Source organism: Ananas comosus, linkage group 6 (assembly GCF_001540865.1).
Source record: "Ananas comosus cultivar F153 linkage group 6, ASM154086v1, whole genome shotgun sequence".
Taxonomy (NCBI): domain Eukaryota; kingdom Viridiplantae; phylum Streptophyta; class Magnoliopsida; order Poales; family Bromeliaceae; genus Ananas; species Ananas comosus.
Window position 1 is genome coordinate 6,753,037 of NC_033626.1, and position 18,908 is coordinate 6,771,944.

The following is an 18,908-nucleotide window of genomic DNA, read 5'->3' on the forward strand; positions in this document are numbered from 1 at the left end:
AACCATTAGATTATACTATTCAACCAACCACCCACTAAACCCTAGACGGCCTAATCATTCTAACCACACATCTCTTAATCCAATGGCTAAAAATCTACAAGCACCAATAACTTGGTACTTTTAAAAGCATAGGAGCTCAATTCTATATATATATAGAGAGAGAGAGAAACTAGGCTACTATGCTATTAATAGCACCAAGTCATTGGTGCTACCGTTTTTGGCCATTGGATTAAGAGATGTGCGGTTGGGATGCTATAGGCCCCCTAGGGTTGAGTGGGTGGTTGGTTGAATAGTATGATCTAACGGGTAAAAATGATCAAAATAGTAGATCTAACGGCGGAAAACTTGGTAGCACCAAGTGCTTCGTGCTATTAATAGCATAGAAGCCGGACTATATATATATATATATATATGTAGAGAGAGAGAGAGAGTGAGGCTACTATGCTTCTGGAAGCATGGAGCCTTCCGTGCTTCTAGGTCGTTTTTGATGTTGCGACTTTCAAATCGTCGATCGGCTCCATTAAACTTAATCTAGAGTATTTGAAGAACCTAGAAAATAAATTTTGCAAATTTTCGATATCATTTGCCTAGTAAACTAAGGGGCTCAAAATCAACGGCTGAAAATAAAAATCTTACAAAATGTGATAATATGACATTAAAATTTTAGATCAAAGATATTTATCTTGTTTTATATAGTATAAAGAATTTTCTATCAAAATTTCACGTGATTTGGATATTTCTATACCGTTAAACTTGCAAACGGCTCACTACGGCCATTAAAATTATTGATTTTGAGCCCATTCGATCACTAGGCAAATGATATCGAAAAATCATAAAATTTATTTTCTAAGTACTTCAAATACTTTAGATCAAGTTTAACAGAGCTGATCGATGATTCAAAAACCGCAACATCGAAAACGACCTGGAAGCACGGAAGGCTCCGTGCTTCCAGAAGCATAGTAGCCTCACTCATATATATATATATATATATATATATATATATAGGTGCAAAGTACTCATACTAGTATATGGTATTCTCATGATGTGTTGGAATCATGTAGATGATTGACATGCAATTACTTGCTCATGAATAATGGACATATGCTAAGTATAGTGGAAACCCAATGTCATAAAGTGGCACTGAACTTGGAGTATGTATGGACTTAGTAAGCTACAATGTCATAAAGGGACATTGAGCTTAGAATATGTTTGGTATTTGGTAAACTATAATGTCATAAAGTGGCATTAGATTAGTAAATGATGGAACCGTTACATTGTAACATAGAGCTAGACCTTTGGGGTTGCTAGTATTATACCATATTGAGACATGATGATCGAGTACTTGAGATGATGATTACGCTTGCTTGCCATTTGTGCTCATTCGCACATGCTTGTGAGGGTCGCTCCCCACAAGCCGGCACTCCGGAGTTGGCCTACGCGATATATGCTCGCCCGTGCGGTATTGGGTTCCATACTGGGTCACCGAGGGATAGTCACATTCCTACGGAGGATGCTGGGCTCCCCGGAGCCATTAGGCGCCACAAGCGGACTACACTGGTGTAGGTCTTCGATTGGAATTGGAAAATGACAAAGAAACAACTAAGTGACATTCACTACTTGATAGTAAGTATTGGTTGGGCATATTATTACACTAGTTGGACTTAGTGATATATTGGTGAACTATGCTTGGTGCATATTTACATTTATGATGATCATGTTTAGAACATACTAGTGTACTCCTTAGATATACTCGATCATGATAGATTAGCAACTTTTCATGTTCATATCATGTTAAACTTGTGACATCCTAACTTAGCCAAATTAATTGTTGTATTTATATACATGTTGTTTATTATAGTTCTTATACCTCTTTAGCCTAGTGGAGTATTTTCGCTGAGGTCAGCGGTTTACCCACTGGGAACTATTGTTTAATAGTTCTCACGCCCTCTGTTTGTTGTTTTATTTCAGAGCCTTCCACGCTGGGAGAGGCTCAGGACCGCAGCAAGGGTGTCGCTTCGGGCTAGATAGCGAAGGTTCCGCTTTAGGTGGCTTACCTTTCTTTTGTTTTATTTTGGAGAGGATGAGTGTGTTGTACCTATGTGTAGAGGCCACCATTTTTGGATATTTAGCACTTGTACTTGGATCATTTGTTGTACTACTTTATGGTTTATGCTAGTTGTTTAGTTTTTTTTTTTTATCTATCCACTTGCTTCTAGAATTTAGTTAAAATCATATTCTGATATCTCTAGATGTTGTTCATTTTTGGATATTCTGATATCTCTAGAATTTAGTTAAAATTTTTTAAAAATTGCAGGATTTTTTATTTCACCTAAAGCGACACTGAATATAAATTTCACAAAATTTTATAATTGTAATCCACACGGACCCGTAGGGGGTATTTGGATTGACGAATCTCTAAATGCAATGTAACTCAAGTGTAGTGGTATTGGAGTTTTCCTGAAGTGTAGTTATTTTTTCATTGTTTATTTTGACATAACTCATACATCCTGAAAATTAAATTTAGGCACTTGTTTTGTTTGTTTTGGTATAACTTGATACTAATATAACTAGTTTTTTGAGTTTTATTATTTGTTTTGATGTAAGTAAATAAATCTAGTTATCTCGTAAATATAATGGTAAACTTATCCCCACAAAATCCAACATATTAAATTATTAAATTCTCCATTATTATTTAAAGGTAATTCTAACCCAATTGTAAAGAGGTAATTCTAACCCATTGTAAAGTAGAGTTTAGGTTTTAATATTTAATTAATTTTTTAGAAAAAGTTGAGTGTGGTGAAATTCGAGTTCGGCACTCTAGAGGTGGAAGTCAAGAATAGATGAAGTGGAGGTCTAACGTAACTTAAGTTACATTATTTTTTTGACTTATACCAAAGCAAACGCCGGAAATAATGGAACTTTTCCATCCTTCCGCTTACTCCAAGACAAACGGGCCTACTCCAAGCCAAACGGGTCTACTCCATGCCAAACGGGCCCTTAATGTATGACACTAACCAATATCAATATACCCACCCGATAAATCAAAATTTGCAATCTATCTATATCAGCTTTCCAGTTAAAAGCAGTCATCGCAGTTGTATCTTCGCAAATTCAAATATTCATCCAGTTGCAGGACTCAAAAAAGAATAAAAATAACAGATTTTTCTTTTTTAGAAGCCTCGGGCAAGAGATTCTCTAATTCTACCTAATTGTTTCAGAGAATAAAATTACTACTCAAAGGCAAATATTTCTGAATGAAAGTTTTCCAGTCATCATTCCTCCAAATTTTCACATCATGTAGGGAGAGTTGTATACAAAGATATCACAGAACCAATGCCTGAATAAAAATTTGAAATTATCCCCCTTAGAATTCCCGACCAGTATTTAATAACGAAAGAGGCCAATGATGCATTAAATAATTACTCAATAATGATACAAAAATGTTATATCATACAAGGAAAGAAGAAACATCTATGCTGCCAAGTCGTATTGAGGCAATGGAAATAAATACAACATAATAAGATTAACTTTCAGCAGCGTAGTACTGAGGAGCTAGTTCGGGCAACCACAATGGATCTATCCTCGTCACATTTCTGACATAATTTTGAGTTGTGTAAACCAATTCGTTGAAGATGATGCAATCCGGCTTTGGCTTTATTTCAGATAATACCGAAGAAGGATGGATATGCACGCTCTGACCACTAGCCGTAGTCCTGAAAAACATTGGGAGTGAGGCCAACAGAGACCATATACATACATGCAACAGAAATTAAATGGCTTTAGATAGTCAATGAAACTTTCATACTTAAATCTTAATGATGAAACAAGAATGCATAATTCGGGAAATCAAGCACTGGTTTCATTGAGATGAGCATGTAAGTAAATTTCAATTAAGTTCTCAACTTTTAAATTGAAGCACTCAACAACTGCAATAATTTAAGTGTTTCGTTATCATTCCTTTCATCAACTCCATTAAGTCAGACCATGATGCGAGCACGGCTACTTTTTCATTCTAAATGAAAAGTCACTGCGGCTATTATCTGTGGCAGCCGTATTGGTATTTCCGCTAAACTGTCTAGACTAGTTTGGAAACACTTTGATGCTTTACAGTGCTCAATACATTCAAAAGCACTTGGAACAAACTCCGATCTTCTGGTACTGAGAAATGACAGTGGGAAGCCTCCACCTCAGAATCACCAGGTGAGAAGTTTTCCAGTAGAGGTTTCCACCGCTATTCTGTAGCATTGAAAGCGTAGAGCTTCCTAGCACTTACAGTTTTTGTGGGGAGTATAAAGCGTTAAAGCAGCTGCTTTCAGAGAATACAATTCCAAGTTTGGTCTCAATGGGGGTTGAACAATCGTAGGAAAGCATCTAAGTGAGCTTAGGGTGTCCACTGCTTATGTTCAAGTAATTTCGTATTCAACCCAGGATATGCAACAAATATTGAAATGCAACTAGTTTGTGCTGTTATCAGGTTGATCCACTAGATGCTTATTGGATCGTGAAACAACTGACCAGGTGACTAAACCAAAAAATTCTCTTTCATTGGCTTTGCATCAATTTCCTTACATTTACTTCTATGGTGTTAAAAACAAACCTATATAATATATCTGGTCCGCCGACCAAGAAACAATTGACCACGTGTGTAGACCAAAATATTCTCTCTTTCATTGGCTTTACATCAATTTCCTTAAGTTTACTTGTAGGTTAAAAACAAACCTGTATGATCTATCTGGTTCTCTCCTTGCTGCATTGAGGAAGAAAGAGGCAGTAAGGCATCTGCGGAAGTGAAGCATGTCGTCCCCACATGATGACAGAACAAGGCCCATTTGCTCTACATGCCCTTTGATTTGACTGTTAAATTGTAAAAAGATAAAACAAAAAAAAAAAATGAATAAACAAGTTATGCAAAGGGTTCATCCTTCAAATTTGAAAATAAAAGAAAATATAGGTCCAAATTTTCACAGCTTTAAGAACTAAACTGATGACAATATCAGATAAACGACAACAAACCCCAAAAAACATTTGCCGAGTTTTACATCAAGCTGTTATGCAAATCTAACATCTAATGAGTTTTGAATAACTTGAATTTCTTCGATAAGTTGGATTTTGATGCTCCCATCTTCAGGCATCACAATGGCCACAATTGCCTAGCAAATCGGTAAATATCGCCCAAAGCATTTATTTTGGCCAAATATTTACTCCAAACAGTACTATCTCCCAATACATGAGTTGAATGAAGACAAATGTTTGAATGAAAATGAAACGCTGATGCAAGTACATCAAGAAGGGTAAGCTCTTCGTAACCAAAAATAATGATGAGAATAATGCAGCTAACCTGTGAACATCTCGAGCATGCCTTAGAGCACGGTAATTGATGAAGTTCTCCCTGCACCATTTGTTTAGAGCCTTTTCCACCGCTTTCTCTTTCATCTTTGCATTTTTGCTTTTCTCCAAGCATTCCGCAGATGCCCGATATACATTCACCAAAGCAATATGGTCCCCTTCGGGGCTTGAAAATCTCTTCTTCGCAGCATTTGCCTATGCAAGAAATAAGACAAATGAAACTAAAATAAGATTATTGCATAGAATTCTTCTTTGTTTCATGTAAAAGAAGTACAATATCAGGATATGATTCGAGACATAAATTGGGATACGTGTCCATTATAGTTTCCCAGAGTTTCAGTTGATGTGATTCGGCCGTGTTATGCATTATCTAGGCGTCAAGGACATGGATACAAGCACGGATACGAGATACGGGACACGACACGACTCGGTCACACCGACTCAACAACTTTTTTAAAAAAATAGGACAAGCTCACGGCACGGACATAGCTAATAATACATATAATATTATTAGGGATAATATCTAATATGCCTTTCAAAAGTTCAAAAATATCATATTTATCCCTAGATAACCAAAATGCCCTTATTCTTTTCAAAAAATTCCTTCAAATATACCCTTTCCCTCTAGGGTATTTTGGATATTGAGGGTAAAACTTGAAAATTTTTAATAATAGTAAGGGGAATATAAGCAAAAGCCCCATATCATTAATAATAATATATGTTAATTATATATAAAATATTAATTTTGCTAAATATTTGTTATATTTCTCATATGAATGAAAGTTGGTAAAATTCACATTGATAGTTCATATATACTAAAGAAAGAAATTCTCCATCATACATAATTTATTTATATCGTCCAAAAAGAGTTCCTAAGCATTCATCAAAAACCCAAAATATAATCATCTAACATAATATACACATAAAAATAGTAAAATAAAAATATATATATTTTTATGGGATGCGTCATAGACGCGTGTCGCGCGTGCTCGTCGGATTCCACGCTTGTCCATGGCACGTCCGCATTGGACATGAGTCCAACATGGACACGCGTGTCTGATACGGATAAGCGAGGCTTATAGCTGCATCCATGATACATAGGGCATTATTAAATAACGATCTTTTTGGTGGTATTGTAGAGATATAGTACTATTCGATGAAGAGATGTTTAAACTGCACTACAAGAGGAAGCACTGATCAATGTTTAAATTGTACAACTAGAGGAAGTACTTCATAAAAATAACACATGCAGCTTTTGTCTATAGAAGAAGTAGAAATTCCAAATAAGAACTTTTCTTTTAGGACTAAGAATCTCATTTTAGTTTCTTGCCGCACCAATAACTACAACCTTTTCTATTTGTGCCTGAAGCTGAATGTATAAGTAAAAGCGAGAATACAAAGACACCAGCCAAAAAGTGTAAGAAAAAGAAGCTAAATAGAATAAACTGAGTCAACCAGTCCAAGCAGATGACTCAGCTTGTCAATATATCCAGCACTATAGTGCATACCTCTTCCATCTTATCACAAGGAGAGTAGAAAATAGATTCCACAGAAAGCATCGAAACCGCTATCAACATTTCTTCCAAGCACTTGAACTCACTGGCCACAATGAGTGCCTTAGAGTACATAGGGTCCAAAGGAAGCCTGGCCATTTGATCGCCAACTGGATCCGACAGCTTGCACTCATCCGTCAGAGCCCCTTGTAGGAGCAACTGCTCCAGAGATTTCACTATAGCTGTCCTGCAAATAAGACATCAAACATATTCGTAACTAGCGTAAGAAATTATTAGACCTCCAAGAAAAATTCAGCAGAACAAATCACTCAAACAAATTAGGAATGCCTTTCAATATTTGATCACAGTAAGGACATTTTTGTTTTCTTCCGTGCACACAATGTGTAATTCAAAAGCAGCTTCCCATGCGTAAGTAAAGCAGCTTCCTGACCACAAGGTTATTATTCTGATGAAGTGATTAAATTTAATAAAGTATCATTTTCCCATGATGTAAAAAGGTAGTTTGCCTGGAGACCAGCTGAGAAAATGGATAAAATTCGATTTCCTGTTAATGAAATTGAAGGTCTTTCTGTTAGAAGGAAAAGCATTGGAACGACTGAAATAGTTTTCCAACTTCGGTGAAAAGGGAGAAGTGTTTCTTTTTTAAGTGCATACGATTTATTACGCTCACTTAAATGATAGCCTATCAGCTAAGAATTCACATCTTCAGCAAACCAAGCCAAGACTTCAGCTCCTCAGAAAACCAAGCGATAGACAACATACATGTTAAAAAAGATATCAGGATTCACCTTGAAGGCTTTTCCATGAAATCAAACCCTAATATATCATCAATCCCAAGGGCTTTGAGCTGTAGTACAACATTCACAAGGTTGCACCTTTTGATCTCTGGAACTGTAGAATCCTTCAGTTCACTAAAAGCACTTTCTGTATACAACCGAAAACATTTCCCTGGGCCCTCCCGACCAGCACGACCACTACATGCAACACGAACAAAGTGTGGTAAGAAAATATTTAGTTTCATATCCTAGTCATTTATCAAGCAAGTTAGTAAACAAACAGATTGACTTATCTTTCTGGTCAGGTCAAGTAAACCACATGCAAGACTATATGCAACCATCTAGACAACTGATATACAGGCTTTCAGCAACAGTATGAAAAGGATTTCAATAGCATTTAGCATCTCTATTTTTTTTGTTTTGAAGCAATAAAATTTGAAAGAACAATAAAAATACATGTAAATTGGTCAACAATTTCAATACTGACAGTAGAGTAAAGAACGAGGCATATTCAAAAATGTAATAGTAAATTGGCAACGTAAAAGGGATGAAAAACCTCTATTTGATGGAGGATTCATTTATTAGTGAATAGCATTGATTTGATGACATCCAACGCCGCATACAAATCAAGAAATTGCTATTCACATGAACATGCTAAACAACTCGCCAGGTCAAGATTCAAGGCTCTAAGAAGGATTTTCAAAGTCGATCTAACCAAGAAATATATCTTTGTTTCCAAGAATCACGATAGCATCAAGCTACAACATGCCCACATTCAAGTAAAAACGAAATCAAGGCGATCGAATTAGCACTCTCTTCTATATAATTATTAACTAGTAAGTGCAATACTAACATCGTTAGTTATAACCAAAATGTAAATATTAACAAAACATGGATATCAACAGTTCCTAAAGCAAAAATATGACACATGACAAATACGCACATCACAAGACGATTACTGTAGTACAGCAATATTTAGCCAAATTAGACAAAAAAAACGCATTATGAACAATGGTGATATCCAATAGGTGAAACCAAATTCTTATCATCATCCTGTAGGTCAAAACATGAAAATGCCTAACATTTTTACCTCCTCTGAAGAGCCTGTGCTTTTGAGATTTCACTGATGGTTAATGACTCCATTCCTGTCACTGGGTTGTAAGAACGTACTTTCACCCATCCAGGATCAATGACATACTTTATACCAGGTATTGTTACAGAAGTCTCAGCAATATTTGTTGCAAGAATAACCTAATAAACGAATGAAACAATTAGTGCCACAAAAATCATGAAAACACCCCCTATAGTTGCAAATTCAAAACAAATAAACCAACAACAAGATGAAAATAAGATAATCCAAGGAAAAGATGTAGCACAATAAAAGAAACCTAGCATACTAAACAAAAGCCCAGCTTAGACATCAAAGCCAAACTTACAAATATAACTGCATATAAATATTTTAGTCGCTACAAATCTAAAGTTAATAAATCATATTAACAGCATCCTTTTTTTTTTGTTTTATGATGCTTACTACTTGTGTTGAATTATTTATTTGGCTTTTTTCAATTAATTTAAATCATATTAACAGCATCCTTTTTTTTTTTGTTTTATGATTCCAATCTTCCAATTTTATTTTTAGATTGAAGTGATAGTTGTCTTGGGAGAAGGGAGAAGGATAAGATTATATAGGAAAATGTGACAAGAAAAGGCTTGGTAGCACTTGGTTTGAGAAAAAGATCTTCTACAAGGTAAAAGTAAATATATAGCTAGGAATCCTAACATTTTGTTTCTTTTGTTTCTTTTTTCTGTGGTATTGTAATGTGATAAAACCAGATAAAGCCTACACTACTGCGATGTTATAAACTAAACGAAGTCTACAATTTTTCCTTCACTAGCTTCTGTTAGTACAAAAACAACAGAAGCGAGATATATCCCTATGCTACCATAATGTTACAAAACTATATAAGGGCCCGTTTGGCCTAGCTTCTAAAAAAGTGATTTCTAAAAAAGTGATTTTGGTTTGGAGAAGTGATTTTGGTTAAAAGCTGTAGAGCGTTTGGCTGAGTTTAGATAAAATTGATTTTTCTGAAGTGATTTTGAAAAAGCTGTTTGACAAATTTTTTTTGATGTTTGCATAAATTAATATTTTTATTCAATTTTATTTTAAAATAATTTAAAATCTAAATTTAAATTTTAATTAAAATTAAAATTTTTAAATTTCAAAATTGTACAAAATTTAAAATTTGATTTTTTTAATTTAAAAAATAATTTAAAATTTTAAAATAATTATGAAATTTAAAATTTAAAAATATAAATATAAATTTAAAAATATATATAATTATGAAATTTAAAATATAAAATTTTAATATTTAAAAGTATAAATTTAAATTAAAATTTCAAACTTTAAATTTAAAATTTAAAATTTAAAATCTAAATTTAAAATTTGAAATTTAAAAATTAAAATTTAGAATTTAAATTTTAAAATATAAATAATTATGAAATTTAAAATATAAAATATTAATATTTAAAAATATATTTAAATTTTAAATTTCAAAGTTTAAATTTAAAATTTAAAATTTAAAATAATTATGAAATTTAAAATTTAAAATTTGAATATTTAAAATTTAAAATTTAAAATTTGAATATTTAAAATTTAAATTTTAAAAATTTGAAATTTATAATTTGAAGACTTACAATTTAAAAATTTTAAATTTTTAAATTTAAAATTTAAAATCTAAAATGTCAAATTTTAAATTTTATCTGAAATTTGTAATTTGAAATTGAAATTTGAAATTTTAAAATCTAAAATTTGAGATTTGAAATTTAAAATTAAAATTTAAAATTTAAAGTTTGAAATCTATTTTTCAAAATTTAAAATTTAAAAGTTAAAATTTAAAAATTCAAAAATAAATCTAAAAATTAAAATTTAAAATTAAATTAAATTTAAATTTAAAATATTGAATTTAAAATAAAAATAAAAATTTGAAGTTTTAAGTCCAAAATCAGAATCATATTTCAAGAAGCAGCTTTTTTCTGCTTCTGATTCTGGGGCCTTCAAAATCAGTTTTCTGATTCTAAAAAGCAGAATTAGATTTTAAAAGTGAGGTTGCCAAACGCTCTATTGAGCCAAAAATCACTTTTCAACTCAAAGCGCTTTTTAAAAGATAGGCCAAACACCCCCTAAGTTCTTGATTTAGTTTTTCAGGTTAATAAGTCATGACATAAATAAACGCTAGATTTAGCATATAGCGTTAGTAACTTCATGTCATAAGGAAACAAAAACTAATACAAATTTCCGAGTAAAATCAAAGCTCAAGGGAAAAATCAATTTTTTGGTAGTAGCAATTAGACTTACCTTGCGAAAGCCAGATGGGGCAGGCTTGAAAACATTCATTTGCTGCTCAGAAGGAAGAGAGGAATAGATAGGAACAGTGATTAATTTATTACTGCCTTCAGGGAGTTGACGAACTCGCTCGTGAATAAGTCTATCCATTGATTCAATCTCCTCTTGGCCAGTTAGAAATGCAAGAATATCTCCAGGCCCCTCCTCTATGTGGATCTAAGAAAGAAAGAAACATTACAAGCATGAGCTTAAGACAAAAAAGAAAATACTTATAAATACCATATTAACTTTCATAGATCAGCTTCCATATGACACATGAACAGCTCATGGAGACACCATGAAATGGAAGGATATATCCAGAGCTCGAAAAACAACATCAAGAAAATAGAAAGGTAATTTTTTTTTCGAGAGAAAGGCAGCCGCTTCGTTTATTTTTAAAAATAAACTTAGCTAAAAATGTAAAGCAACTAGGCATCGAACTTAGGACCTCGGATACCAACCACCAAGCCATTTGCCATTTGCCACTTGCGCTAGCGACAGTCGATAATAGAAAGGTAATTTGATTTCATAAATTTAGTGTTTCTTTTTTTTCTTCTTCTTTTTTTGTAAGATAGCTAGTTTTTTCTTTTCCTCTTTTTTCTCTTTTTTGTGTTTAAGTGTGTGTAAGATAGGTGCCCACTTTTTTTTTCGTATTGGAGCCCCTTTCTATGTTTTTCAAGATGGATTGCATTGGGTGTTATTCTATTCGCCAACATGGATGAAACTTCAAAGAACCCATTTCCCTCCATTGATAAGGAAGTAGTTTTATCTTGAAAATAAACGAGAAGGACAGCAACCTACTTGGTCTAGCTTGCAGTTTAAAGCATAATAAAAGAAAGTACGGTCACCATTTAAAAAAGAGGTCAATAAACCTGAAAGATAGTAATCAGTGTGGCATCTGGATAATCTTTTTCTGGTTGATATGTATATAGAATCTCTACAGGGTATTGTCGCCCTTGAACGTAAACTGCTTTAGCACCACCAAAGTACTCTGAAAAACCTCTAGCATCCAAACTGGCAGACATTATAATCAATTTTAAAGGAGTATACTTCAAAGCCTGACACGCCCTCAAAGTGGAGGTTTGGTTGTGATCTTGTCCGTCGTTGTCCACATCTCCACAATTATGTTGCTTAACAATAGAATTTGACCTAGCTAGTTGTACATTTTTCAATAAGCCTAACAAGACATCTGTGTGGACTGTTCTTTCATGAGCTTCATCCACAATTATGATGCTGTATCTAGACAAATATGGGTCCAGCAGTGCTTCTCTGCAGATATAAAGGCATGCAGGTCAGATAGCACAAAAATACTCATTAAATGAAAAGAAAAGCCTAACTAGATGTTAGATCAAAATCCATGTCAAATGCTTGAGTTTCATCAGCCATAGACATGGATGCCGTCAAACAAGAGCAACGTCATCAATATGACCATTCCACAAAAATCGAAGAGAACTCTTATACATTTTAAATTAATACATATGGTCCTTTCCTGAGGTATTTTTTACTCAAGTTGCAACGGTCTACTCCTGCCCAAACTGGTGGCATGATATTGAATAATTGAAATTGTCCATCCAATAATCAGGGTATGGTACTATTTATTCTGTCCATTTCAGATCCCCACCATGCCAGAAACATCATTACTAATGCACTAGATGTTCTAACGTAAAGTCGTCTACAGTGTTCTCAGTGCCGCAATTAAAATAACTAGACCAACTTTATATTCTCGTGTTGGAAACAGCATTTTTTGTAAAATCTAAAGTAAAAAGATCAGAAGAATCAACAGAAAAGACTATTAAATACAAAAAATTTAAAGCCAAACTAGCCTCAAGCATGACATCTTTGTCATCAAACAATTACCAGTTCTCCATGACGTATAACAAGAAAACATTGTAATACTCATTAAAAATGCAAAAAACACTTATCAAATGAAACTACCTCAGAAGCAAACCATCTGTCATGTACTTAATCCTTGTACTGCTGGATGTTACATCCTCAAATCTAATTGAATACCCAACTCTCTGGCCCAACTCAACATTGCATTCTTCAGCCACACGCTTTGCAACAGTAACAGCAGCAACTCGACGAGGCTGTGTGATGCCAATAACTCTCCCATCATGACAAAATCCAGCACTGTACAAAAACTGTGGCAATTCTGCAAGAAATACATATATGAGCCAGTGCAAGAAAGTAAACAACGCTGAAGTAGGAAAACAATAGAAGGCAGCAAAAAGGAAGCAGATATCGGGCTACTAGTAGAGCATTTTTTCAACATAGCGAAGTTGCAAAACAATGCATGAGGACAAAATGAAAGCAAGCTTATTAAGAATCCTAAGAAATCAGAATAAGTTGAATAATATAATGAAATTGGGATTTCCTTGCAGTGTGTAATATAGTGAATCTGAAGTTCATGCACCTTTCTAAGTAACAATTTCTATTCTAAAAATGTCGAGCATCTGACGATAGTATTGCGAGAGGCATTGCTAATGTATATAGTCATCAAAATATCAGGAATAATAAAAATGACCATATCACACTTCTATCTGCATATGAACAATAACATATTCCATAAACTAAGCCATAGCATAAATCCAATGGAGGTCAACAGTCAACCACAATTGGTGGAGAAAATCTGGTTGTAGTGGTGGTCAACAGTCAAGTTAGATGTAACACCATTAAAGAATGGAATTTGATGTACAATCCTTTTCAAGGATAAAAAAGTTTAAATATACAAGCTAATTAGAGAAGAAATCCTAGTGAAAACAGCATCCACGGAGCCAACTTTGCTCATGAATCCAGAACTAGCAAGATTAAGCATCAAAGGTCAATGGAGAAAAGGCATTTCTAGAACAAGGAAAATAATAATTCATGGACATATAGCTATACCACGAAATTGATCAATAAAATTGTTCTTCAAACATATGATACCAATGCATTTTCTATTTGTCAGTGCTACTACTCACTAACGAGATATCAAAAGTTTGTTATATTATGAACATTCAAACCGTCATCAATTTGGTAAAAATATATAGGCTAACAATGGGAGAAGAAGAGAGATTAGAACTTCAACAACATGGCACACCAATAAGCAAAGTTCATTGCAAACTCACGCGTCGTCTTCCCACTTCCGGTTTCTCCAACAACAATTAAAGTGTCGTTCTTCTTCACTTCCTCCACAATCCGCTTCTCGACTGAAACGCCCGTCCATGACAAACAAAAAATCAGCTAACGAAGAAAATAAAAGGAAGTCCCTTTGTCCTCACATCAAATACAACACACAACATTCTACTAAACATTCTACTAAAAGTTTCAAATCTTAAAACCATAAATAAAATTCACAATAAAAAAACCAAACCTGAAGCGATTGGTAAGGACCTCCTCTGGTGTAGAATCCACTGCCTCCTAACAATGAAATCCACACACAAATTCAATCAAAATCAATCGACAAAACTAACGACATCAAGAATTAAAGAGTTAAAAAAAGTCCGAGAAACTGGAACCAAGCTGACGATTGTTGATTTCGGCGATCGTCATGAGCTTTCCTTCCCCCGCCACTCTGCTGATTTTGGGTGGAAACATTATTGGGAACCGAGGGCATTTTCACCTCATGGGAGAGAGAGCCTAACAAATTGAGAGAAGTAATGAAGAAGAGCAGAGTTCAGAGCAATCATCTAACAAGATCAGGGTTTTGGAGAAGAAGGCTTAGGGTTTAGAGCAATAGTTGATTAAGATTAGGGTTTTAGGTAGAAGCTTAATCACTAAAAGAAGATGACGAAAAGAAGGCTGAGTTGGTGCAGGAAGAGAAGCAACAGAACTAAGGGTGAATATGGATCGTATACCATCGAATATTTGACGAAACCATATCCGCATTCATATTTATTTTTCCGGATACGGTTGTATGCTAAAATTCCCCTACCATAAGCCCTAAAAACGGATTCGGACATGGTCGGATATTTTTTCAAATTCATATATGAGTCAGATATATATTCGGATATTATTTGAATAATAATATATACTAGTAGGCACATATGAAAATGAACTAGCATTAGCAACAATGCAACTATAAACCATAGTTAGTTCATTCGGATTCGACAAAAATTCCGTACGGGTATAATACGAATAAAATTTGTATCCTAATTTTAAAATAAATACGGCTAAAAACCGGATTCGCCAATTATTCGGATACGTGATTTATACGGAGATTATATGTTCACCAATTAAAAATTCAGGATAAAAAATTCGACTATTAAATTAAGTTTTTTCCCTCTAGATTTATGCTATTAGCAGAAATACTCATAATTCTTAAGAATATAAAAATAAAGAGCTACAAAATTAAGCAGATTAAGTAAAAAAATAATAGCAAACTATGTTATGCCCCACAATATGTAAATAATCAAGCAAGTAAGAGATTAAGATAATCCATATTTAAATATAAAACATACAGGGTTCACATACAAGCATATTTGGAAATTAAATACAAGATAAAGCTTGCACTCTGCATAGTGCATACTAACATATCTAAAGAAGAAACAGTAAAGAAATAAAAGATAATTAACCCCAATCCATTGGTTCTGAGTCCTCAGACAACACCAAACAAATTAATGGATGTAAGTATGTAACAACAACTTAATTAGGACTAATATGGAAATCTGGAGTTTAGAGGAAGAGAATGATGTTTTGGGTGAAAGAAAAACACAACAGCAACAATATCAACCATATATATAAGGGAAAACTGTTATAAATAGAAATCAGAATTAACTAGGGAGAAAAAAACAATATTGCTAGGATTCTAAAAATTTGGCGCTTAACATGCAGATAATAGCAAATATTAACTCTACTCATAGTCATGGAAAATATGAATTTGTAGTTTTGTACCAGATGAAGTGGGCGTGCGGCAGCAGAACAGTGAAACTCGGAAGCAGATTGCGAGTGGTGCGCGGCCACGCGGGGGGTGCCGATGGCGAGCGGCGTGCGGCCGGGGTGGTTCCAAACTTCCGATGGTGAGCAGAGCTCGGCCTCGCTGGGGGTTCCGAACTTCCGATGCTCGGCCTCGCGGGGGGTTCCGATGGCGAGCGGTGCGCGGCCGGGGTGGTTCCGAACTTCCGATGCTCGGCCTCGCGGGGCGTTCCGATGGCGAGCGGTGCGTGGCACGGGGTGAGGAGGCTTCTAAAGAACCCGATCTTCGATGTCGAGCGGCGTGTGGCCCTGCGGGGAATTCCGATGGCGACCAGCGAGCGGTCGGAAGGGAAGGTGGGGAGGGGAAGGGATGGGGGCGGAGACAGTGACGAGAAGCTAGGTTTTGAGCGAGCTTTATTTTTTTTCTTTTTTTCTTTTTTTCTTTCGTTTAGTAGATCTGACAAACTGACGGGTTGGATAAACCACAGGCGGGCCATTATACCAGCAGGTTACTTAGGCATGGATAAAATTTATCCATAAATTTTTGGATAGTCAACATCTTTACCCATACCCGCCCGCGGGTGTGCGGATGGGTATGCGGGTTATCCGTAATTTTTTTTTTCTTTTTGTCTCTTATACTTTTTAAATGCAAATACATATATCTAAGTTTAAAAAAATATAACATAATTTATTATTTAAAATATCATAACATACAATAAAAATATTTAAAGTCTTAAAGCAAAAATATTTCGTAACATAAAAGACGCGATAAGAAATTAGGGTTAGAATTTTTAGGATGAATAAATAAAAATATATGTATTTTAATTAAAAAAATATATTTTTAATTAAAAAATATATTTGTGGGTACCCATGGGTACCCGCGGGTTACCCAAAATATCCACAGCTTAATGGATGCCCACTCGTTTTACCCGTAATTTTTTGGGTTAGAAAAGTTGGTACTCATACCCGCAGATTTGCGGGTAACCCGCGAGCACCGGCGTGTATGGGTCGAGATTGTCAGGTCTAGTTTTGAGTGACGGTGCGAGGTAGGGGTGGAACTGGGCCGGGCTTGGGTCGAGTACCCAAGCCCGGCCCAAAAAAATGTTGGGCTTCGGGTGGGGCTTTTACCTAATTTTTTAAAAAATTAGGGTTTAGGGTTTAGGGTTTAGGGTTAAATGTTAAATGCATGTATAAGATGTATGTTAAGTAAACACGTGAACTAAGATTAATGAACTCTAAGTAGAGTAAAGAACTTGACATTGTAAAGTAAGAACATCGAGTGGCATGTCAATTGAGAATCCTAAGTATAAATAACTACGATGATGAGTGGTAATGAACCTAATGTCTTGAACATAGGTTGAACACGAATGGTACGAACCTAATGTCATGAACCTAGGAAAGATTCAGTAGCATCGAACCTAGTGTTAATAAACATAGGTTGAACAAGAATGATAATGAACCTAGCGTCACGGATATAGGTTGAACAAGAGTGATAATGAACCTAATGTTAATGAATATAGATTAACTAGAAAGGCATTAAACCTAATGTTAGAGAACATAGGTTGTGAAATAAAGGTAAAGAACCTAGAGTCAAGTGAACCTAGGTAGAAAAGAGTAATGGACCTAGTGTTAACAATCTAGGCTATGAGTATAAAAGCAACGAACCTAAAGTATTAACTTAGGTTGAGTAAAGGCTTGGACCTAGATAGGTCAATTCCATAAGGTTAAGACCAACCCTTGAGTAATGAGAAATGGATTCCGGAATCCCTAGGAATGAAGGCTGCTAGTGCAGCGGATAAGGCTTGCGACCGAGCGCAAGTGAATCATAACTGTGGGTATGTTGGTTCTCCTCGCCCGACAGTGATTCAACGGGTATGTTGGTTCTCCTCGCCCGGTAAAAGAGATGGCTAATGAGAATCATAATTGTGGGTATGTTGGTTCTCCTCGCTCTGTATGCCATGAGAATGTGGACGCGGGTATGTTGGTTCTCCTCGCCCGTAGGTCCATGGAGCGATTTGGGGCCCGGGGTTCGATGGCATTCCTCGCCCCGTGGCACACCTATAGTCGAGAGGATTTAAGGCTGAGGTGCATGTGATAGTTCTTTCACCTCGAGCCTGATTGAGCGCGGACTATCCGCGATTGATTGACTCAAGACCGAGTCGAGTGTTATAGTTGGCTAAGGTAAAGTAACCTTAGGAAAGAATGGAAAGTGAGCTTAATGTGGCTAAGGTGTGAGTACCCCTTAGTAAAGAGTAAAGAACAGCTAATAAGTAAAGAATGATTATGCTAAGGAATAGCAATTAATAAAGAAGGGCTAAGAACTAAGAATAGTTAATAAGTGAGGAATGATTAGCAATAAAGAATGGCTAAGAGTAAAGAAAGCTCACTTTCCATTCTTTCCTAAGGTTACTTTACCTTAGCCAACTCGACTCGGTCTTGAGTCAATCAATCGCGGATAGTCCGCGCTCAATCAGGCTCGAGGTGAAGGAACTATCGCATGCACCTCAGCCTTAAATCCTCTTGACTATAGGTGTGCCACGGGACGAGGAATGCCATCGAACCCCGGGCCCCAAGTCGCTCCATGGACCTACGGGCGAGGAGAACCAACATACCCGCGTCCACATTCTCATGGCATACCGGGCGAGGAGAACCAACATAGTAATTTGGATTACAATCTCTTGTATCCAACACTTTATTTCCATTTCTTGGATCTCAGTTCACTTGGATCCATCTTTTCTCATTACCTGGATCACAATTGTTGGATCCGATACTCATACTTTCGTTGCTTGGATTTCATAATTGAATCCAACTCATTTCCGAACCTGGATCTATCCAGTTAAGGTATCCCAATTCTGGTTGGAAACTCATTACTCTTTACCTAAGGCCTTAGGGATCCTTACTTCCGACGATCACGTCGCCTATTCCAAACGCTGGCTCGCGTTCACTTAGTATTGACACCCATACAACCAAGAGGAGCGGGATGTCACTAAGTTGCCC

The 18,908-nt window shown here is 35.4% G+C and overlaps 1 protein-coding gene across 4 annotated transcripts; it reads right to left on the reverse strand.

Annotated features, from left to right (window-relative positions):
• On the reverse strand, positions 3,384–16,289 carry LOC109711752 (pre-mRNA-splicing factor ATP-dependent RNA helicase DEAH10-like). Of its 4 annotated transcripts, XM_020234955.1 has the most exons (13): positions 15,891–16,289; positions 14,516–14,636; positions 14,371–14,417; positions 14,126–14,206; positions 12,954–13,170; positions 11,891–12,287; positions 10,992–11,195; positions 8,727–8,887; positions 7,649–7,834; positions 6,855–7,086; positions 5,339–5,541; positions 4,720–4,854; positions 3,384–3,713 (listed from the first exon to the last, which is right to left on the reverse strand). In XM_020234955.1, exons 2-13 carry the CDS (start codon positions 14,611–14,613, stop codon positions 3,524–3,526), a joined length of 2,151 nt encoding a protein of 716 aa, XP_020090544.1. In that variant the 5' UTR covers positions 14,614–14,636; positions 15,891–16,289; the 3' UTR covers positions 3,384–3,523. The 4 variants fall into 4 exon arrangements, with proteins under 4 accessions (XP_020090544.1, XP_020090545.1, XP_020090547.1 ...); XM_020234956.1 differs by lacking the exon at positions 15,891–16,289 and having other exon boundaries at positions 14,525–14,893; XM_020234958.1 differs by lacking the exons at positions 14,126–14,206; positions 15,891–16,289 and having other exon boundaries at positions 14,525–14,893.